The sequence below is a fragment of the Antedon mediterranea genome, chromosome 4 (assembly GCF_964355755.1).
Source record: "Antedon mediterranea chromosome 4, ecAntMedi1.1, whole genome shotgun sequence".
NCBI lineage: Eukaryota > Metazoa > Echinodermata > Crinoidea > Comatulida > Antedonidae > Antedon > Antedon mediterranea.
In genome coordinates this window covers 11749512-11773891 of record NC_092673.1, presented here as the reverse complement: position 1 = coordinate 11773891, position 24380 = coordinate 11749512, and the positions used below count along the sequence as shown (strand labels likewise).

At 33.8% G+C, this 24380-nt stretch overlaps 2 protein-coding genes and 1 long non-coding RNA gene across 3 annotated transcripts in view; 2 read left to right on the top strand and 1 right to left on the bottom strand.

Moving 5' to 3' along the window:
• Positions 1-1411: 1411 nt before the first annotated feature.
• On the bottom strand, positions 1412-3129 carry LOC140048006 (N-lysine methyltransferase setd6-like). The gene has a single exon (XM_072093019.1). It carries the CDS (start codon positions 3048-3050, stop codon positions 1728-1730), a length of 1323 nt encoding a protein of 440 aa, XP_071949120.1. The 5' UTR covers positions 3051-3129; the 3' UTR covers positions 1412-1727.
• Positions 3130-3534: 405 nt separating this feature from the next.
• The window catches only part of LOC140046632 (folylpolyglutamate synthase, mitochondrial-like), a 38011-nt gene continuing 17165 nt past the window's right edge, over positions 3535-24380 (top strand). The window contains exons 1-6 of the mRNA XM_072091326.1: positions 3535-3666; positions 20489-20623; positions 21088-21206; positions 21400-21592; positions 22587-22648; positions 23610-23712. Coding sequence (XP_071947427.1) covers positions 3568-3666; positions 20489-20623; positions 21088-21206; positions 21400-21592; positions 22587-22648; positions 23610-23712 — 711 coding nt within the window. The 5' untranslated portion in view covers positions 3535-3567. The remainder of the gene's footprint in view (positions 3667-20488; positions 20624-21087; positions 21207-21399; positions 21593-22586; positions 22649-23609; positions 23713-24380) is intronic.
• LOC140047982 (uncharacterized) lies at positions 8860-9367 on the top strand. Its single transcript, XR_011845010.1, has 3 exons — positions 8860-8876; positions 9015-9101; positions 9321-9367. It is a non-coding gene; the product is annotated as an uncharacterized lncRNA (long non-coding RNA).

Genomic DNA, 24380 nt, shown 5'->3' with positions numbered 1-24380 from the left:
TCAGTGACAAAATCAACTCTCTCTGACAAGTAGTAGTTTTTGGGATAGTAACCCTGTAATTTTACCCTAATTTGCATATTTAAGCTAATTTGCATTATTGGAATGAGTGACAGAAGTGTGATGCTCAAATTTTGATCTCATCATGTGACCATTTAAAAAAAGAAAATGCATATGCAAAGCCGATAAATATAAGTGTGCCGAATTGTCTCAGGGCCGAATCGTCACGCTACCATATGATCCTACACCTATCTGTAATTCCCTCTTCCTAAATAACATCCAACCATGGAGGTTTATGGAACTTTTACTATTCAGCCCTTTACCATATGGTGAAAGAGCCATTTTAAACAGCTCTTTTATACCATTTTATACAGCGCTACCATTACATTCGGCACTTTTACCATTTGGCTCTTTAACCATTTTATACAGCTCTTTTACCAGTACGTTCGACACTTTTACCGAAAAGTTATTATAATAATTAATATAAGTGTAATAAATTATAGGTTACATCTTAAGGGCAGTTTTAATGTCAAGCACAGAAGAGGAAGACACGTTAAGATGAAAAGATTGAGCGAGTGAGAGTGAGTGAGGTACAGTAGAGTGAAGAAAACAAGTAGAACAACAAATAAATATGCCTAAAATTAAAAGATATTTCATTTTTATTGGTACACATTTTCCCCCAGACATGTAAAATAAAAAAAAATAATTTAAACTGGTTGGTTTGGGTATGGGTTGACCAGCACCTCCCACAACTGTAACCATCTGACATCGGGTCAAAGGAAAAAAATTAAAGCCAAGTCGAACTTGCCCATGCGACACATCAAGTCCGAGCCAGATTGTTGTTTTCACCAATAGGTGTTTTCAGCAATCAAAACTTGAGATTTTTCGATTCGGGTGAATATATTCGCCTTCAACGAAAGAGAGAAAATGTGTAAAATATAGAATATATTTGCCTGAATCGAAAAATCATCATTTTTGATTGGTTGCACAATATTTTTGACCCAACAAATTTGCCTAGTGGAAACAAACCTGCCTCGAACTCATGTACTTGCATGTACTTTTGTTGGGCAAGTTTCGACTATGCTCCATGTAATTTTTTTCATTTGACCCGATGTCATCGGTCATATTTGTTGAGACGTAAAAAGGCCGAAAGGTAAAAGCACCGAATGATGAAAGCACTGAACGTAATGGTAAAAGGGCCAAATAGCACTGAACGATGAAAGAGCCATATAAAATGGTAAAAGTGCCGAACGTAATGGTAAAAGTGCCGTATAAATTGGTGAAAGAGCCGAAGAAGGCGTTCCATAGAGGTTCCTCAAAGAAACATCAATTGGATTTACCTAGGTCGTCGGTTCTTGGTCTTGAAAGCTCCATATTAATAATTGAAGTTTAGACAAAATTGAACATTTGGCAATAACATTTTGATATTCCATTTATTTTACACATCAACATTAAATTTTTTTCTTTGAACATGATATGGATGCTAAAACATTGCATTTATAAGGAACCTAAATCTTGGTTTCCACCAGGAAGCAACGGAAGTGCAATGTGGTAATTTTGCCATTCACATGATCATCAAGATTTAAGCTCCCTTTCAGACATCTCCAGTAACATGATCATTTTTGTTTCATTCTAGATTAAATACAAATATACCTTACAATTCTACGATTGGTTTTTTTTTATAATTGATATACAGTACACTTATCTAGAACAATCTTACACAGAACAAATTATATTCCTATATTGAGAGAACTTAGCAAACTTTGCAACAATTTAATCTGTCCTTCTTTCACATAACCAACATAAACAAAACAGATTTTATTGTTTTGAAATTCAGCATCTTCATTTTGGATATTATGGTATCTTGCTAAACACTCTTTAGCTACAGAAGCTAAAAGGATTTTCCATAAGTTTGGTAGTTCCTTTAAGTGGTCAAAATCAAAATTGATATCCTCATCATCATCAGACATCCAACCATTGTTTCTTTTATAATTCTTAAATTCCTCTGCTGGCATAAAGAGAACTTTAAGGTTCAAGTTAATTTCATCTTCTGTTAATATGCCTTCATTTCCCACAACAAATGTTTCCTCTTTCCCAAGAAGCAACATCTTTTCATCTAATAGCTCTATTTTAACTTCTTTCATCAATTTAGCTTGATCAAACAAGTCGTCGGATGTGAACTCAACAACATCAAAGACATTATCGGATGGTTTTTCTGCAAAGCCATACATGTGGAGAAGCTGTGAATTGGAAAGCTCCCCATATGTGTTATACACTTCCTCTCCTGCATTGATTTTACAAGTTGTTACCATTCTAAGACAGTCTTGATCAAATTCTAAGCAAGCATTGTGTTTTGATACATGGTTTAATATGTCAGCCATTGGTACCATCATTGGGGGTGTTGGTGGTCTATCAACATCATTTGGTGGTTCTGTGAAGCTATATGACATAACAAATGCCACCATTTTCTTGTACAGTTCAAATGTATGTACATCCGTATTGAACATTGTTGAATGTTCTTTAAGAAATGGAAGAACAATTGTATCGAACTCGGTTGCAATATTTTCAAGATCACGATTAACTTCCTCATTGATACCTGTGCCTTTTAATTGTCCAAGTTGTTCAAACGACCAAAACATGGGCAAGTTATACACATGGTGATCAACACAGAGGTCTAAATATGATCGCCAAGAAGATTCTGAAAAAGTATATTCAAACATCAGTGTAATTAACAAGGGTACCCAACCGCTTTCACCTTTTAGCTTATCTTTATTTATTTCAATTGTTTCCGATATATGTGATGTTTTTGGATGAATAAGTAACTTTCTTGGTATCCTGAACAATTCTTCACCCTTGTCTAAGTCTGCAATAGCCATCATTCCCAATTCAGCCACTACATTCTCAGACCATGGAGTAACTTCATCTTCCGACCTTGCTGCTGCTTTCACACTAACTTTGCGATTCAGATTGAATCCATTTGTTTCACACCAGCTTATAAACGTTTCAAGACACGAATCTGCAGACATGCGTTGTTTTTTAGGATATGAAGCCATTTATAACACACCTCTTCTTTACGCAGCAAGACCAAATTTTTGTTGGAAACATGTGTTTTTTTAAAATTTACAGTGCCCCCCTCAACGTCGGATGCTGCAACATGTCGTATGTAAACCAATGATAATTGCCGGAAGGCAAACTACAATGTTATTGCAGTTCAAAAAGTGATTCTCCATGGAGAGGGAACCAACAAGATGGCGGCTGCAATCGACCAATCAGATGCCCTACGCAGTACGCACTGCACGCCTGAGCTGTTTTGAGCCTAACTGCCTGAGAACGATACGCAACGCGCAGCGCATGTTAAGCGTATAAACACATTTAAACGCATTTTGGAATCATTTTTCAGTCTGGAGTACGCCCTCTAGCCTTCGGCTTATTACATCTCTTTGATGACACATGTGGGCCGGGGGAACGCGAAAATAAAACAAAAAGGCAGTGAACCGAAGCAACAATAACTCTTCCCACCTACTCAGTACCAGTATTTATTACTTACTACGTTTTGAGATAAATTTTGTCATGCATGGACGAGGTTTTTGTCTGAAAAAGTGTCATAAGATTTTACAACGCCTATCTCGTAACAATAAAATGCTTTCAACGGAGCCGAATTCATATCAGGTTTGTGCTGCCTGTCTGTATCCCTGTGTGCCTACTCTACTAGCTAGCTAGGCCTATAGGGCCTGTAACGCCAAATGAAGTGACATTGCCAAATGAGGTTCGCGTGGCCTGTATCGCACAAGGCTAGGTCACTTAATTTGGCAGCAGGTTTCTGGCGAGCTAATCGTGTTATAAATATTGATATTACTTATTTCCAAATAAACACAAACTGAAAATTATTAACCGGACCATTTCTAACCTAATAACCTTTACTCATTGTATGAAATTAAACCATTGTAACTGAAACATACGACGAAAATTTACTATTTTAGTGTAAAACGTTAGGCACTGTTCATCGAAAAATCTAGAAAACTCGAAATGCATGATGGGAAGCCTACCGACCCCTTTCTAAGCAGCTGGAAAAGAAGACTACTCGTTTTAGCGCCAAAGGAAAGTGTCTGAAGTCACGTCTGCATGTTAATATGCGGACATGGTCTGGGACAATTTGCCTTTGGCGCTAAAGCGTTTAGTGTTTGAGTTATGGGACGCTATTGCTGCATTATTTTCTAGTAATATTTTGATTTGACGTTCCTTTCGTCGATACATTATTCCCGTTATTATTTTGTTCGGTTTTATGAATTTCTATGTTTATGTTTTCAAATTAAAATGATTATTCGTTGAATATGAATGTATCCTGTTATTCTACTGATTATTATATATATTTTTTTGTTTAACATTGCTTATACTATTTAATCAATTCCGTTTTTTTAATGTATATGACCAATGTTATTTAGGCCTATGTTTTTTATTTATAAGTTCTTTAGAAATATTAGTTACATGATCACATTTTTGTCACTTATTATACCTACAGTATAACACTATATTTCCTTTGATGTCTGAAACATTAAAACATAAATTCGCAATACTATGGCGAACCTAAGTCGCAAATTGTTAGTTGGATATTCGTTATAATTTCATCATCTCATTTGTTACACATGTGTGTGTGACCTATAATAAATAAATAAGGGATGGTAGGCCTAAAGGTCGGAAACATTTAGATAATGGAACCAAATTTTGCAATAAAGATGAGATATTGCCTTGTTCTCTCTTGTTATCAATCTTTTCATGTCACGTACCGTAATAGAATGTAACAGTTGAACATGCATATCACAAATAAATAATGGTACCTAATTAGTTCAGCATTTTCATCAAGTTTTAACAATATTTGATGTCGGAAACATTCCCAATAATAGAGACTAATTTTGCAATATGTTAGATATTTTATTCAGCTGGTACTTTTACATTTGAACATAAATTCGCAATAATGGATCATAATTGTGCAATGAAGTTGTCATCTCATTTGTTCATATTGATGTGAGAAACAGTTTGGATGGGAATGTGGTGAGCGAAATTCTAATCAAGCTAAATACTGTACATGATACAGTTATTTTAAGGTTGGGAACACAACGTGAATTCGCAAATAATTGAACGTAATTTTGCAATAAAGTCGTCATCTCGTTTGTTCATATTACGATGTGGGAAACAAGTTTGGATAAGAATGGGGTGGTGAGCGAAATTCTAAGTAAGTATTACTTCGAAGTCAGAAACAACCTTAAATTCGCAATAATGCAATGGAACCTAATTTTGCAATGAAGTCGGTCACCTTGTTTGTTCATACGATGTTGAAAACATGTTCGGAGGGGTGGACGAAATTCTAGGAAGCTAATACAGTTACCGTAGTTATAACACTAATTATTTTGAGGTCGGGAATATTAGAATTTATACTTAAATGGAACCTAATTTTGCAATGGAGATTGCATGCGTTATTTTCATCTCGATTGTTCGTTCCATCAATTCATACGTCGTACATAATATGGAACATGCATACACTTTTATACTTTGTGGGGTGATGAGAGTGGGATGCTCTGTAAGTTAATATTTTTTATTTATTGACATACAGTAATTTAATTAGTTATATCGATGAAATAGTAGATTAGGCCTATATTTACACATTTGCAGCCTTCACTATTTATAGAATAAATCAGCATTAAATAAGCCAGTGGGTAAATCTTTATGGAATTCTTTCAAAAGGAAAGCAATATGCTTAACATTGAATGTGAAAGATATAACAATAAAGAAACAAGTATAGAAAAATGGGTACCTGTAGCTTTAAGAAATACTATTATGTTAATATAAATTCTAATTTGCTCGTTTATCAGAAAAGGAATTCACTGTGATACGAGTTACAGGTGCTGCTGATCTGATTTAATTCGTTTATCTTGTAATAAATACATTGTATAATCCGGGTTGTAAAATTAAAACAAATAATTGAAAATCTCACAAATTCTTTATGTGTAAAATATTTTAAAACGAAGAACATTAATGAAAATAGGAGACAATACGGAATTCATAAATGTAAAAATGTTACTGATGAATTGTAACGACATTGGGAATTAACAAAGGTGTTAAATAATATGATTTTATGTAATGACATGAGATAATATATGAATGTGGATAAAAGTGGTGTTTGCGCCACAAAAGAGAAAAAAAAGCTATCGATGGAATGGTGGGTACGAAATCCATGATAATTTAGTTACTTATCTAAAATAAATTCAACGGGAACCTGATTTTACAAGAGGACCTCTTATATGAGTTTGCGAGGACTCCGTTTATAGAGGACATCTTAATATCTGTTCTAAAGACTCCTTAATATCAGTTCTAGAATTAACCTTAATTCAATTCAAATTGATCAGTTCTTTTCTAATGAAGAATCTGGGCAATTTACAATCAAGCAACAACACCACATAATTCTACGTGAATTCTGCTGTACGTGAGCTAGCCTTAATAATACCGCCTGATTACGGTATATAGGCCTACAGTATTAGCTTCAGAATAAATGACGATGCATTCTACAGATATTAAAACAAAATGAAAATATTAAATTGGCTTCGTCGAAATGTGGTACCTTGATAGACAGACCCCCAAGCAGACAGCCCACATTACTGTACAGACAATCTGCACTGCAGCACAATCTATTGGTTTTAACTATACACGCGGTGATTCATCTAAAAGCAGTAAAAACATTTTGGCACACAAGGCGTATCATATAATTTGCGGACCATGACCGAAGCACTTCCGCTTTGATCTATTCGACGAAAATCAAAAAAGGATAACTATTTTCTGCTTTATATTTAATTTAATGAAATATCTTGAATCTAATAACAGGCGTAACAACACAGAATACATATTGTAGTTTAATACTGGCTTAAATATGTTTGTTTTATATAAACTGTATTTTACAAAATTACAACAGAACTTCATTTTGCAATAGTACCAAATTTGGCACCTTAGACACCAAATTAAGTGCGGTACCTCATTTGGCAGTGGTACCTCATTTGGCGTGACAGGGCCGCCTAGCTAGTAGGATAGGCCTATATTATATAGCTAGGCCTAGGCTATGTATGTATGGCTAGGCCAACTAAATTACTATATTAACTAGGCCTATATAAGTATAGGTTACTTACTTACTATATATAAAAACTAAACCCTACAGTATAATCAAAATTAAAACATATTAATTAAATACTACTATACTATACTAGCCTATGTTATGCCTAGGCCTATCTGGATTTAAACACATTAAATTTTAGTACAATCGTATTCAAAATTAGAAAATCCTAAATACTACAATACAATCGGAATTAAAACATTTTAAACTACAATACAACTAAACTAAATACTACAGTAAAATCGAAATCAAAACATATTAAAAACTACGCCGTGGTTAGGATTCCGGCACCGGAACTCAACTGCCCAGCGTTATTCCCACGCTAGTTCGCATGCCCAGAGCGAGGTAATCGGCGACTCTATAGTTATCAACAGCGATGGATCATTTCATAGCCTGCGCCACGGCGAACTAGCCTAGATGCCTACTAATACGGGATCCACTAATAGTAAATACTAGGCTAGGGCTACCAGTTAGACGTGACCAGTGGACCTATTTATTTTGTAATTAAAAAGTAGTTGCTTCATTCATATATAAACTTCATATAATTATGAATTATATAATTATATGACTAGTTTTATGATTTTGGTATCAAATGAAAGCCCATAAAATATTCTATCCATTGCTACCCAACTTGTATTAAAAATCTGTAATTATGATGCTAATTTTGTTAAAAATGTGCATATTTCATTTGATACCATACAGTTTGTCCATTGGCATTTTAAAGAATAATTTAACCCGAAAATGTGTTTTTTTGTCATTTTTGGGTCAAAGGTCAGTGAAAGCATTTCCGGTCATTTTTTCGCTAAAAGTTGTGTTAGACCGAACCCGATTTTGGGAATGTTCGTCCCGGATAGCGAATTTGGTACACATTCCATTTTGTTCGTTGGGGTCAAATTATCCTATAACAGTTGAGATAAATGTATACAAATCTGACCCAGGTCCTAGACTAAAAGCGGCTTTGACAGTACCCGTCGAAATAGTTCGGTGTATGCGGAGATAACAGAAAAACTTACAGAAATGGGTTTTAAATTTACGTCAAAGCAGGTGATTAACAAATGCAAAAACCTACGGCGCCAATACACATCGGCTAAAGACGAAAACAACAAGTCTGGGAATCCACCTACCGACTGGGTTTTTTTCCCAGAAATGGATGATATTTTTGGAGATAGGCCAGTCAGTCAGTAAGCCTAAAGAAATCCGCTACACGATGGACGAACTGACTTTCATCGACCTGACATAACAGCTGGCAGTGAAGCATCAGCAGCAGGTATGCATTTATTCAGTCATGTTATATTTTATATTATATAAGCTAGAGTTTTCAAAAAGAGGTGTCCTAACAAAAACATATATATTTAATATTAGTAATATTTAATAGTCTGTCAAAAATAGATTAGATACTTAAAAAGTAGTTCATAAATTAATTTTAGGGATGCCAATTTTAACTGTCAATCTATTCATTTTATACGGACCTACGAAATTAGGAATGAATAACAGCAGGGAGATCATATTCAGAATCATATGCAAGCTCTTGGGATATTCAGCGATCATTCAAATGATAATTGTTTTTGTATTATTAAAAAACACAGGTCAAATATATACTAATCCTTTAATGCTCTAAATTTAGATTTTGAAGACATTGAAGAAAATGACAGCCTATTAGACTTTCTACAGGATGAGCAAAATAAACTACAACTTAACGTGGCCACGGAGGAATTTTTAGAAGGTAAGAGTAAAACATTTATATATGTTATAATGTTATGAATGATTATACTATTGATAATTAGTTGCATTTCTTCAACTTAACATGCAAAGCTTATATGAAAAATTAAAGGATTGGGTAAATCAATTGTTTTTTTTTAAGGTACTGCTGGTGCTTCAGGTGGTAATAAAAAGAGAAAGATGCCCAACACAACTGAGGCAAAGAGGCAGTCGCAAACTGTTGTGAAAAGTATGTACAGTATTATTTTTGTTAAAATATGGTTTCAAGTTTTATGTGAAGCAATAAAAAGAGTGCACGATTGCTATTATATAAAAAAAATGTTGGATTGTTGAGATTAAATTAGTTCTTGTTCTTTACTGACAAAAAACATATAAATATAAAAACAACCACAAAGTGGCGGGAATCATGAAGATATGAAAATATATCTAAAAATGTGTTTTTTTATAGGTAGAAAGAAAGCAAAAACAGAAGAAGTAGTGGCAGGGTTCTCCAATTCGTTGACGAAAATCAGTAAAGAATTTGGAGAGATCAATCACGCCAACCAGTTGCAACTACAACAGAACATGTTCACATATGAAGACAGAAAACAAAAAGAAGAGGATAAGGAAAAGCGGCGAGATGAGGAGAGAGCACATGAAAGGCAGATGCAAATGCTATCAATGTTTGACCAAATGTTTGCTGGAAGACAGCAGCCAGCACAGCCTCTGCATCCTGCACAACATCCTAAAGCTGGCCATTCAGGTTTCAGCCAACAAGACTGCAAGACTTGGTTACTCTGGTTGACGACGTACCCTCTCTTCACATCGACAGCTACTGTACACATCCACCCTCACCTCAAGAACATCAGCAGGGCACATTCCCCAATGCCTCCATCCATAAGCCTTGGTTGTAATCATCATACACTGCTATTTACTTTCATTATTATGCTGTGGATTGTTGTTTTGTTTTGTGCATGTATTTATGTTATATTGATTTTTTCACATTTACTTTTAGTTTCACATACAACATTATTTCTATGCAAAATTCATTCCAGAGCTGTATATAGTTTTCAGCTAAATCACATTTAATTTACCGTACAGTATATTTAATTGTGTTGAATATTGGATGCATGTTCAAAACTGACTTGAACCTGTTATTGTGTACTACTGTATTTATATACAAACAGAAAATCAATAAACTAGATAGATTGTTATGCAAACATAGTTTTTACTAAATCACCTTTAATTTACATATTTACAGTATTTGTTATTGTGTTGAATATTGGATGCATGTTCAAAACTAACTTGAACCTGTTATAGTGTACTACTGTATTTATATACAAACATAAAATCAATAAACTAGATAGACTATTATGCAAACATTTGTACCAATGCCGCTCTTATGTCATCTGCTGAAACTCCGCCTTGTGGATTGACTTCTTCATGTGGTTCAGGTTGTGGAAGGTCCTCGGGAATCTCCCATTCTGGGTTATAAATTTCTCCCTCGTCGATACACAAATTGTGTAAAATGCAGCAAGCCATCACCATGCATCCCACATTTTTAAGCGCACTGTCATTAATATTCTCCATCTCCCCTTCTACATGCCAAACGCCCTTTCAACTACCATCCTAGCTTTTGATAGTCTGTAATTAAAACTGTCTGTTCCCTTGTTATATTTTCGGTCACAGGCAAACCTTTCATTAACAATTTCATCAGAGGATATGCAGGGTCACCAAGAATCAATATCGGCACATACTTCATTTATGACTACTGTTCTCTATAATGAAGAAAAGCATAGACTTATTTAAATCAAATGCAAATTGTCTGATCTACCTTAAATCACATTCAACTGCTCTACATTATTAGTAAAAAACACATATTGTATAGTCAATCATTCAATATTATTAATTATTATTAAGTACTGTACTAACCCTCGGAAACAGTTGGCCGTCTACTCCTTTTTCGTACAATCCAGAATACGTAGAATACGAGCATCATGAACTTTACCGGGCCAACCAACATAGAGGTCTGTAAATCTGAAGAAAAAAGAAAAGCAATCTAATAACAAATTGAAGTTTCAGTTTTTCTTTGTTAACCTATTAATTTTAAAGGTAAGAATAATTTTTAAATAGTGTTATCGTTGATGGTTTCTGTTAGGCGCTGATCTGTTGGCCACACATGCACTACACCTTGCTACACCAAACAAATTTGCAATTGTTCGTAAATCACAACATGTTGCAAGTCTATATATGGTAATCGTCACACATTTTTTGTAGACATATTACGCCCAAACTTATTTGGTTTTCTACGAATTATTAGATCTAGGCGGTCACATAGGTAATTAAAAGTTGGTTTTGTCATTCTGAAATGTTCTCTCCATTGATTATTAACATCAATATGCCACCTACAGTCACTTCTAAAGACGTGCCCCAATCGGCAAAATCTTGGTGCTTCGACATACTCCTCTATTATCAAACGAAATTTTATTAACACGTTCACTGCCACGGCGTATTTATACGTCAAAAATTGCGTGTCGCTACTTGCCAAGACGTAATACTACGTCAAAATCGTAGCACTTTTGTATTGTATGTAGAATCGCTGGCAGTGGTGATTGGAACAGGAATTATCGCATGGCAGTTTATGAATGATGTACGTAAACGATAATCTAAAAATAAATGTCATATGTTTGTTTGTGTTTATTCCCTCATGCATTGAATATGGTTGATACGATGGCGCCCTCACACTCAATATAATCATCTCAAACATGTCATAAATTGCGCTAATAGTAAATAAAAATAATAAAGGATGAAATGATTCAGTGTGGTTTACTGTTTTTATCTCTCGATGATAGGTTTGACCGATTTTAGCGCGGAAAATCCCCGACGTATATTTACGTTCCTGGCAAAGTCAATAAAATTGTTGGACCATTGCCAGTGACGTATTTATACGTCTCAACGGTTTTTCCCGCCATCGTATTTTGAATGACATCATGATAGTCTGTGACCAGATGTTACACTTTCAAACTGTAATTTAATATGTAAACGGGACTTGGCACTGGGACAGAAATTACGGAAAATGCCTTGGCAGTCAATGTGTTAAAGCCATATACATCAGTTGTTGATGTGCTACCACAATGTCATCATTTAGGCCAGCAATCATCCTCCTACCACGTCTTACGCCTAGCCGGGTGGGGCCACCTCGTAGTAGTAGGCCTCTATCGTTTCCTACTCCAAACAGAATAAAAAATAACAGTGCAAAAATGGCATCTTCTTCCATAGTGTATAGATGAAACAATGAAACCCTTAAAATAACTTTTATTAATTTAAATGAACCAAGAACAAAATAAACAACAATGCAAACGTCAACGAATACAATAATGAAAATGGGAAAAACCGCGCGAATACATCGGACAGCGAGGTGACAATCATTGTTGACAACCCAGCCAATTCAAGCAAACGATTTGACCTTTTATCCTAGCATGCACTGCGTGTTGATGAAACTTCCGGTACAACAAGCTATCGTGATTTCTTGTCATAGTTGCCATTTCTGGCATTATTATGCTTTTTGGCATTATTTGGAGGCCCACGGCATCTGGCATAATGCCGCGGCATTATTTAGCCGTTTTTAGCATAATCTGGCATAATTTTGTGTTTTTTGAACAACCAAAAAAATAATATACCACAGAACAAAAATAAAATATTTTGTTAATACATATCACCTTACACAATATCATATATCGTACAAAACAGATCTGTTCGGGTTTTCCGTACAATAGTTCTTCCATCCTTTCGTTTCGGACTTAATCGACTCTTCGGATAGGAAGGCTGCTCGAAAACTACCGTGTGTGCGATATAGGCAGCACAACAAATCCGAAGAGGCTACCTATTGGCCAATTATGTTGCTCTATTTCAGAGACCATGCAGGTTATTGGATCCCCAGATATAGAGACAATTGAACGAAAACACATTATGAAAGGGGTTTTGTTTTTTCAGTTCATAAATAAGCAGCCAACCACACCCCTACCCCAACCCTTAAAATGGCAATTTCCGGTAACTAGAAGCTGTAATTTTAAAAAGAATTTCTTCTAGAGAATTTGTTTTCCATATTTCAAATTATGTTCCATTTGCATCGTCGTAGCAACCCTATATTTCCAAATGTTCTTCACCTCTCAGGGACCATGATGGGGCGAGGTCCTAGGGACTCTTATACATTTTTATTTAAAATTAAGTGCAATTTCCGGCCATCTAGCAGCTCTATTATTCCAATTTGTTTTACCTCAGCCCCAACCATGGTGGGGCTGAGGTCCTGGAAACACTTAATATATATTTTTATTTCCTATTTTAAATTATAATTGGCACTTTCAAAACTATCATGGGCTAAGATCCTGGAGGTACTAATAAATTTTATTTATTTTATATTTGAAATTAAGTGCCATTTCCGGCCATTGAGCAGCTCTATTTTTTCAAATTTTCTTACCTCAGCCCCAACCATGAGGTCCTGGAGACACAATTAATATATATTTTGATTTCTTATTTTAGATTATAATTGCCATTTTCGAACTATGGTGGGCTAAGATCATGGAGACACTAATAAATATATTTTTATTTCATATTTTAAATTAAGTGCCATTTCCGGCCATCGAGTAGCTGTATTTTTCCAAATTTTCTTATCAACCATGGTGGGGCTGAGGTCCTAGAGACACTCAAAATATTTTTTTTTATTTCCTATTTTAAATTATAATTTACATTTTCTAATTATGGTGGCTATAAGATCCTTTTATTTTTTAAATTAAGTGCAAAGATCCCGGCCATCGAGCAGCTCTCATATTTCAGCTCAAAAATTATAAATTTCCGTGGCTGTAACAGGTTTTTTTTTTTTTTAGGGTGGGGGTGGGGGTTGGTGTTGGTGTCATTTGCAATTACCATTTTCGCACCCCAGATATTTAGAATTATTAGTATACTCACAAAACTAAAAATATAAATTTTGTACGACATGGGGATACAATTTTAGGCCCTATTTTGTGTCAGTTGGGGTTTTACAAACGTTTATTAGACATACAACCGTTGGTGGCGCTGTTTAGGGCCACATTTTGGGGATCTGGCATTATTTTTCCCAATCTGGCATTATTTGAGACAGGATACGGCATAATTTAAATTTTATCGCTGGCAACGCTGTTTCTTGTATAACAGCAAACATTAAGGTGGGTTGACCTTGAACAACAAGCTAAAAATTAAAGCCGTGTTTAAATTTAGGGTGTTGTATAAACACGACCTTGTTCAATGAATAACGACTTTGTTCTTGCTGTCAACCTAGGCCGGTATTATAATAATTCACTGTCAAATAATCAAAACTTTATTTTGGCTATAATATAGGCTGGTACCGTCACAGTGCATATCGGCCGCCAGTCATTTCGGCCGCCGGTTATGGAACGCCTAAAATCATGAAACGGCAAAAAGGACAAAATATGTATTGTTCATTTCGGCCGCCACAATCGTCAATATTGTTAATAACGTATGGCACGCCTTAATTATAAAAAATGGTGTATACATGTGCCTATCGCCTGAATAGACGTGCTTCAAACAGCAAGCAGCAATCAACAAAAACGATCATACTTTTTGATTTGTATAGAGTTGCGCTATTTTACTATCATTCGCCGGCTTCTTCCTGAGCCCACAACCCCTCTAAATGTTTAAATATCAGTACCTCTTTGAGAATCGTGTCCACCTTTATTATCCATACATTATTCTCACATCTATCATCATTGTACATCATAGACCTATACTGTAGGGCTGGTAGATTGATTTATAACGGAATATTATCTATATATTTTATTATTATCCTAAACCATGCTCACGTCAGAGTGGCGGATATCGAATGCAAAAATCATCATCATGCATCAAATTCCTTTATTGCATAAACCTCATTGAGCTGGTATCCACTTGCAGGTTATAGAACGAGTTTCGTAATTAACTGTGATTAAAAAATACGCAATAGGCGCGTCTACTTGTTTAACTATTAAATTATTATTTATTTTCAAAACCTTAAACAACGGCATGCTAAAAGAACACATTACAATTCATTAAAACCTGTAAGATAAAATGGAAACACAAATTATTTATAAATAATGAGATAAATATTTATATTTACTGTACTTAAAAAATAACGATCGAGGTTTAAAAAAATGTCAAACAGTATTATTAGAAATTCCAATATTCAAAATTAACTAAAAACATAATGAACGTTTTCATTAAAAATGTATCTAATGCGCCATATACAAATTAGCGCGACCAAAATAAAACGCGACCGATATCAAACGTAACTAATAGGATAAAAAGCGTATCTAGCGGCGCTCCATACAATCAAATCAGTCTCCTGAATTATCACTATTTAATTTATTTACTGCCTATATCAGCTAAGTATAACTTATATTTTCTTCTCTGCATTGTTTTTAGTTGAACTTCCCGCTAAGGGTGCGGTTACTAGGCATGCACAGCTGGTTAGGCAAATAGTGATAGAGTTATTTGAGAGTGATACACTAACTAGCATAGTTGAAAACTGCTTCTCAAAGATGCTTAATTCTACTAAAATACAAGATTCTCTCAATAAATCGATTACGAGTATCATTGATGACAAACTTAGTCAGGTTGTTAATCAAACTACTGTAATACGTAGGATGGTGATTACGGCTCGGAGGAAGCTAAAGGGATCTGCCCTATCCATACAGGAAGACTTAACCCGTAAACGCATCGATCTGTTACGCAAAACAAGTGAGCATAGTAGGATATGGTCAGCATGGTCGGTAGATGGAAGAGTGTTTGCATTGATCCAAGTTAAAGGCCGTGATGTTGTGAAGCCAATTCGTTCTTTTGCTGATCTTGAAAACATTTAACTCTTATTTTACACATACATGGAACTGTTTTAGATCCATTTAATTTTTTCAAGAACATATTTTGTTTGCATAAACTCTTACTTTAAACTTTATTTACCTTACATTTAAAGTGTTTCCTCAACTTGTTTATTCATAATTTCTTTTTCTGAATTTCCTAATTCATTATTGAAATAATTGTTCTCGTTTATATTTCTACAACATTAATAAGACATTTTTTATATTTTTTTTTCAAGAAACAAAAAAAATAAAAAATGCGTAGGCACTTTTATCTCTATGGAGACTGATCTCTGGTATTTCCACTTGGTACATTTATTTTTCTCATTAACCTGTCCCCAGTTTATCTGGTTTTGTTTTTGTGTGTGTTGATTTGTACTTGTATATATGTCATTTTCTTCCCAAATGAACCCCTGTACCGAAACATTTCCTAACCAAGATCGATTAAATAATTTAATCTTCAACCCAGTTTTGATATTTAGTCTTTTCGGTACCCTGAAACTTAAAGTCTTCATTACTGTTTTTGTCCTGTTTCCGGTTCCCGTGTTGTCCTGTTTTTTGGGGGTTTTTTTTAGTTTCTATGGGCTGCCTTATACAAGCTTTGCTTTTTAGGAATGTTGCCCCTCTTATTTTAATAATTTTTACTGTTAATTTTTATTTTCTATGAAAGACAAGAGAAATAAATGTTACTTTGATTGATTGATTGATTCAAGCGTTTTATTTTGCACAGATTAAAAATACAAACAAGTACGCAGTACTTATGTTATGCCACCGAATTATTATGTTATGCCATGTTTCTTATTTTGTGAATATTATATATGTTAAAAGTGCCAGTAAAATGAGATCGATTTACTGTAGAATGAAGTAAAAATAAAGTAGACAAACGAAAATATAAACTGTTTTTTATTTATTATTATTATTATTTTACTCTAAAACACTGAATACATTAACACTAAAGAAAGACAAACAAATACGTACGGCACAAAGACAACAACCACGCGCGCAGCGGCAGGGGACTTCCCCTGCTAACTGCTATACAACTTACCGCACAGTTGTGAAACAACAAATCCGGAATTCGCGAATACGCAAAAAAACTCTCGTGCAAAAGAACACAAACATATTAAATCGAGCAACAAGTAGTAAGGTCTAGGCTAATAATTTATCTACAGTATTTGATTAGGGGTTAGGCCTAAATAAGGAAGCGCCTGTTTTTGTGGAATTCAGATTTTGGGGAATCTATCTAAGCCTTAGATAGGCCTAGTGTCCACAAGGCTAGGCCTGACGCAATCTATTGCTATTCATTTTGTAAGTGTTTTTTTGTTTTCACGAATAATAACGGCGACTCCCCGGTGGTACAAGGTTAGGCCTAGACCTGACGCAATTTGTTGTTATTTATTTTCATAATTCTTTATTTTTCGCTAAAATAACGACAAACCCCAGGGGTATACCCCGGGGGTTACACCCCCCCCCCCCCCCTCGGGAAATTTGCCGACCGGTACTCCAAAAAGCTAGTGACATCCCTGTCTACATTTCTAGAATTTGCTCCAAAAAAAAATTCATGGTTTACTTTAGAAAATATGACTGTTTTAAAAAAGACATAATTTTAACGAATTTTTTAACTTTTAACTACTTGTAAAACATGCCATTTTTAATCCATAGAAAGTTTGCCCATGATATGAGTTTAATTTCATCAAGTGTCAATACAAAATGACTTTTGGTTTATATGATCAATCATTGAATTTCATAAAATCGCACGTAAGTCACGTTGCGCAACTCTGACGTCTTTCAAAAATAGGTGCACAATTTCAGGTAAATGTCCATATGATGACAAAGTTATGTTCACAAGCAATAGGGGATATGTAGTCTGGGTTCCAGACGGAGTTTTGTCTTAATATTAGTAAAAAGATAAATATTTTGGCACATATGGCGTTTCATACGTATACTACTTGATTTTGGATACTCCGTCTGGGGAAACACGCACAAGTCACGTGGTTTGACACCAAGAATTCTTGGTGCATACGATTATCCGGTTGACTAGTTTCAGCTGCATGCGATACACTGTTTTAATATTCATATTTCAGAATTTCAAAGACTCAACAACTAAAATGATGCATATGCGTTATGTTACATTTAGACAATGTGTACTTGGGTACATTTATGAAAGTTTCTGAAGGCTAGAAATTATTTTATATGCCTAGTAGTCTGGTAAACATTTGATGGGATTTTTCCCAAGAACATGAAAACTCGTCTTGATAATGATAGGCTAGCTTCTCCGCAAATCAAACATTGAATGGATCATTTATTACGCGGAGATAATTTTGATTTAATTCCCACCCAGACCCTGTCCTGTTCTGTATGGTGGTGTAGCCCTGTTGTTGTGTGCCGCCGGTGGTGGTATGTTGGCCTACTTTATTGGCGTTTTATTTGGCAGGTCATACGTGCGAATTGAGTAGGACCTACGAAAGAGGCCTAGGCCAAGGACTAAACAATTAATAAACAAAACAACTTGGTATTACGATTTTATATTTCAACAGTCTCGATCGTACATTCAGCACTGTACGTACTCGATCTTTTTCATTTTGAAACAAAATGATCATTGGTTGATTCGAAATCCATATTTACATACCTCCCGCCCCATATAGCCAAATACGGTATGATAAACTACGTTATTCTTATCGGACGTTTGCGGTCTGCAAATCGATTTCTATACGTGTTTCACAAGTCTGTATTTTCAGACAAAAATCGCGGTCGAAATAAAAACAAATAAATAAATAAAAAAGATAATACAGACTTGGGGCAAGTCTAGGGGATATGCTGCGCACAAAAATCCTGGAAAGAAAGAAGAATAAAGATGAAAAAAAAAAGATATTTACAATAACAAGGGATAACCAACAAGTAAAATGATTTCTGTAAATGGTCAAATGCAAATAAAAATTACATAATGTATTGTTATGTTGCCTAAAAAAATGTTGTGTTCCCAAAGAAGATCTTGTAGCAGTACTGGCTACATCAGATCCACCTTTAAAATGCAGCCCAAGTATGGCATTCAGGAATAACTAATGTGCAGAGTTTATTCTATTGAAAAAATATAAAAGCGAACCCCTGCAAGTGTGAGGTCATGCAAATTTTCACATTTATAATTTTTTTCTACCGATTGTTAGCCATTTTAAATTAGTAGGTGCCGTGTATAATGATGACCTTAAATGGGACTGCTACGTTGACCAAATGATATAAAAAGCAAATAAAAAAATGTTTATGCTAAGAAAATTAAAAGAATTTAGTTTTAACAATGATTATTAAGTGTTTACTTGGGCTATATTCGCCCTATTTTAGAATATGCGGTTGGCTTTCTGTAAAACTTGATGTTTCGCTTGAAAGGGTGCAGAAACGTATCTGTAGGTTTATTCTTGCCAAAAACTATGATAACTACCAACAGGCACATTAAATTTATAGACCCTTTCTCAACGCAGGAGAAACCTGTGCATACGTTTTGCAAAAAAAATAAGCAAAAATAAATGTTTTAATCACTGGCTACCAAAATCAACAAATGTTTCATTAATGGAATAAAAGGAAAAATGAAATTCCTGTGGCAAAAACTGATCTACTTAATGAAATTATTAGAAAATAGTATTAAGTAAACAACTAAATATTGGGGCTCACCAATTGGAACCTATTTGTTTATTGACATATATTTTTATACATTTTTCCTTTGATAATTTGAATTGTCACTGTAATTTTTTATTCTCTTTTTTGTGTATAAAATATGTCAATTTACCATTTGTGCTGCATTTTTATATGTCATTGTTTTTTGTAATTTTTTAAATAAAGATACCGAGATATATAACCATAACCTTTGCTCAGATGTTAAAACATCTGAGCAAAGAATTAAATGTGTCAACAATTTTCCTACAAGAAATAACACAGCTCACAAGATGGTCCTTGAGACAGTGTGCAAGGACTACTTTCAGAAACTTAAAGACCCTTCCCATAGACTATCACCATCTTTTGCCAAAAGCACCTAAATCTAGATACAATTTAAGGCAAGTTAAAGAATGTTGCATTCCAACAGTAAAAATGGAAAGGATAAAAAAATGTCATTGTAAACTTCTTTTTCATAAGTGGTAGGCATAAGTATCCTTGCACAGTAGTATTTTTCCCTGACTTTTGTTTTGTTTGTTCTTTGATGTAAAGTTTTCCGTTTTGTTTAACACAATATTTTTTATATTTTCTTTTAATTATAATAATATATTTATTGTATAATTTAACAAATCCAAAATTTGCAATAAAAGTATTTTATCAGTACCTTAGAAATCTGTTAGAATCATTAGCCAAAAACAGCAGTCGTTATTCAAATAGTGCAATCCCATACTACCAGAATTTTAAATAACATAATTAATAGTCTGTACCTTGTGAACAGCAAACAACAACTTTTTTATAATTATTTGTTATATTTCATATGTTTTTAATAAGGTTTTTCTATATTTTTAATAAGGTTTTTCTATATTTTAAATTTGCAATAACTTGGTATAAAGTAGTAATGAAAATTCATGTTCAGTGATTTAGTAAACATTATATTTATTGTTATTTTATGTTTTCAACATTTTTTAGTGCATATTGATATACCTCTGCAAACATGAGGAAAACATTAAATGTAACCTACGATAGTGTTTGTATTCAAAATCTTGTTGGTTGGTATGGAATGTTTTATATTTGGTGAAATTGTAATCTAATTTTGTTTTGTACTATCCTGTAGGAAGCTGTATCTGCATTGAATACATTGCAGACAAATTCACAAGTTCTTGATAAAATACGTAAAGACAAGCAACCAGGTAGTCCCACCAACAACCTGCCAACTGTTGTCAATTTTCTTCAAAGGGCAGAAATGAGTGTAAGTGTACACAGGAAGATGCATGCCTAGACATTATCATATATTCTGTATTGGCTCAAACATTTACCATTTAGCAAATATAATTTGCCTTATTAGTATTACTCAAAACAGTTTTGGAGGCACTTCTGGCCATAGTTTTAACCAGAAAAAAAATTCTCAATGGGAAAGTATATTTGTATGAGTATTATTATAAAAAATGTTTTAAATAATTAGACTATTAATGATCCTTCTCCAAATTTGTCTCCACTTGTTTTGCTTTTGCTAAATGTAAAACCATTTGCCATTCTGTTATTATTTCAGTATTTTGTGAACATCTACCATACATACAATACAAATCTAAAAGAAATGCTCATCAATCTGTTTTGGAAAATGGCCATTTTTTATTATTCATATTATGATATTTGTTTACTATAATTATTCAAGTTATTGTACTGTTATGTAGTTTTATATGTTGTTTTGTACAGTTAGATGATCTAGACAAACTGAAGATAATTCATGTGAGCGGTACTAAAGGAAAAGGCTCTGTGTGTGCATTATGTGAAAGCATCCTACGTTCTTGTGGCTTTAAGACTGGCTTCTACAGGTGATTCATCACTATTATAGTCATTGATTTAGTTATGCTAAAAAGGTCAAGTTACCCAACCAAAAATGTGACACACCTTAAAGTTTTTTTAAATTTTTTTTGTAATTTGTATGTTTTCATAACTTTGTGAATACATATTATTTGTATGGTTAAATATTGAATCAATGAAAAGAATTTTACAATTGTCTTATAGTTCACCTCATTTAGTTGAAGTACGTGAAAGAATACGAATTAACGGTCAGCCAATATCTAAGCAGTCATTTGCAGACACTTTATTTACTGTTTATAATCGTCTGGTTGCAACCAAGGATCAGTGCAATGGTGAAATGCCTGCATATTTTCGATTTCTTACAATAATGGCATTTCATCTATTCTTACAAGAAAAGGTAATGTCATTGGAAAAAATTTATTCATACATATTACTGCGTTTTATTTTTTTTCCATCTGCCCCTTTGCATTGTTTAAGAAAAAATATTTAAAAAACAACATAATTTAGTGTTATAAGCGTCTTTTAATGTTGCTGAAAATGTGTGTAACTTGTTTCGGCCAAAATAAATGTAATTTAAAATCCTGTGTGTACTTTGAAGACATTAAATGGGCCCCAGGCTACGCTGATTCTTTTCCGGTGAATCAGCAGAATCTTTACCCTCCAAAATACAATGCAATTTCCAGGGAACTACAGGACTATGTTCCTAAAAATGTTCTAACCTCGGCTCCAACCAATGGTGTATGTGTGGCTAAAGTTTAAATTTTTTTAGCGGTCATAAGTGTGTGCATATGCGAGTAAATTTGTATTTATTACCTCTGCCAGAATGTGTGTGTTTGTTTGTTTCTTTGTTAGTTAGCAGAAGTATTCAAAAATGATTGCCTGATTTTCATAAGATTTTAATGGATGTTTTCATAGCTCTGCATGTCATAAAATGTTCAATATCAAGTTGACCACAGCATTACACGAAATGGAAGACATCTTTGATCAATGACACACAATGCTGTGCAGAGAAGCGTAACCAACAGAAATAACATAGCTAGATTTAAACAATACAAAATATATATTCGGTGGGAAATCTTAAATAGGAGAATTTATATAATAGTTGGGGAGCCAGAAAGGGTCCACCTGCACCCACTAGAAAACTATGTTTATGTTTTTTTGCTTAATATAATAATTATGTAACATTAAAATGGCATATTCAACGAAAAAAAAATGACATTATATCTTTAAAGCACTTCATTATCATTCTTGTCATATTGTATTTGTTTTAAATCTTGGAATGAAATATTGATGAATGAATGAATGACTTTGGTATTTTAATTAAGGTTAAATACCAAACATCTGAAAAAAGACCAGTGGAAAAATTGTTCTGTCCATGTTTGGCTTTATAGGTTGATGTTGCTATCATTGAAGTAGGATTGGGAGGAGCTTATGATTGCACTAATATTATTAAGTAAGTTTGCAATTCCACAACAGTGGCATGGCTTTACAATACATGTGACATGTATTGTAAAGCCAGGCCACATTGTTGACATTATTTGCCTAAAAAGTAATGAAATCTAGGGAATATAGAATTTATTTTAATGAATATGAATATTTTGGCAATGGACTGCAATGGTAAGTTTTGGTCTCATGCTTTAATAAATTGGTTGGTGTACAGTAGTGTTGCAGCTTACATTTTCATGGCGTTTACAATTGTGCAACATGACTTACCCGCGATTTTATGACTTTCACGTTTTTAACGTAGGGCGAAAACGAAATAACATTTTAAATTGAAACTTAGCAAAAATGTAATTTATATCATACGCTAACTTTCTGATGAAAACAAATGGCAAGTTCCACAGAAAGTTATGCGTGCATGAAATTTAAAATGCAAAAAATCAATTTCTAATCAACTTTCATGTCAAATTTGTACGTGCACAGTGTACACATAGCGTTAATTATATTTTCCAGCCTTTTTTAGTAGTGTTCACAAAAGAGCGCGCATTCATATTATACGTATCCAAATTTCTTAAAGATTCACAATCTGCTTAGATAATTCCCTTAAAAATTGCTGTCTTTGTGTTTTATTTTGTTGATGTCATCATGTTAAAAATTGGAATAAAATGCGGGTCCCGTTATTTTCACCTATGCTACACTGTATATATACTTAGACACAAAATAGAGAGCACACTAACAACATGTATGACGTGCACATGGCATTTGTCGTGTGGATAACCTAACTCGTCTATAGTGACAAGTTTAAATCTAGTTCATTTTATCTTTATAGAAGATGTTTGAATTCATCTGCTTTGCAGGTAAACAAATGCTGTATGCTGAAGAAAGTTGTTGATTCTCTGCAGTGCCCAATTAGCAGTATCACCATACACTTCACTTTTTGAAATTATTCAAAGATTATATATTTTTTTGTGTAGAAATCCTGTAGTTGTGGGAATAACAAGTCTAGGTTTGGATCATATCCGTGTTTTAGGAGATACCATTGGTAAAATTGCCTGGCAGAAGGCTGGCATTTGTAAGGTGAGTAAAGACATATAATAGTTGGGAAGCCAGAAAGGGTTCACCTGCACCCTCTAGCAAACTAAGTTAACAATGTTTTTTTGCTTATATCAATTTTTGCTGTTGGCCGAAAAAATGCTTGGTCAGTACAGGGGCCAAAAGGTCAATATGGTCAAAATTAAAACTTTGCGTAACTTGGTAAATACTAGGTGTAGTGAAATTACTTAAATTACTGTGAAACTTTATTGTTAACCATTGGTCAAGAAAATGGCCATATCAATATCTCAGCAACCACTAGTTAGAAAGTTATAATTTTAGTCTCAAATTACTCGGAATATATATACAGTATTTATATTTGCTCTAATACAACAGAAATAAAAAAAACATCTTATTTTGACATTTAACCTATAGCTGGTACAAACCTTTTTGTGCGTGGAGCACACTTACATTTTTAATAACTAGCGAATATTGTTTTGCTTAATATCAAAATATCTGTGACAGTCCTATTAGTAGATACATAACTCTATTCATTCTAATGAATAACATCACAGTTAAATCTCTCATCACCAATATCATTATTAATATTTAGTATTATAATTACAATCTAAACTAATTATATTATATTATTTATTTGTCCTCCTTTTTGTTTGAATCAATAACTTATAATAATTTATAGCTAATACAAATTA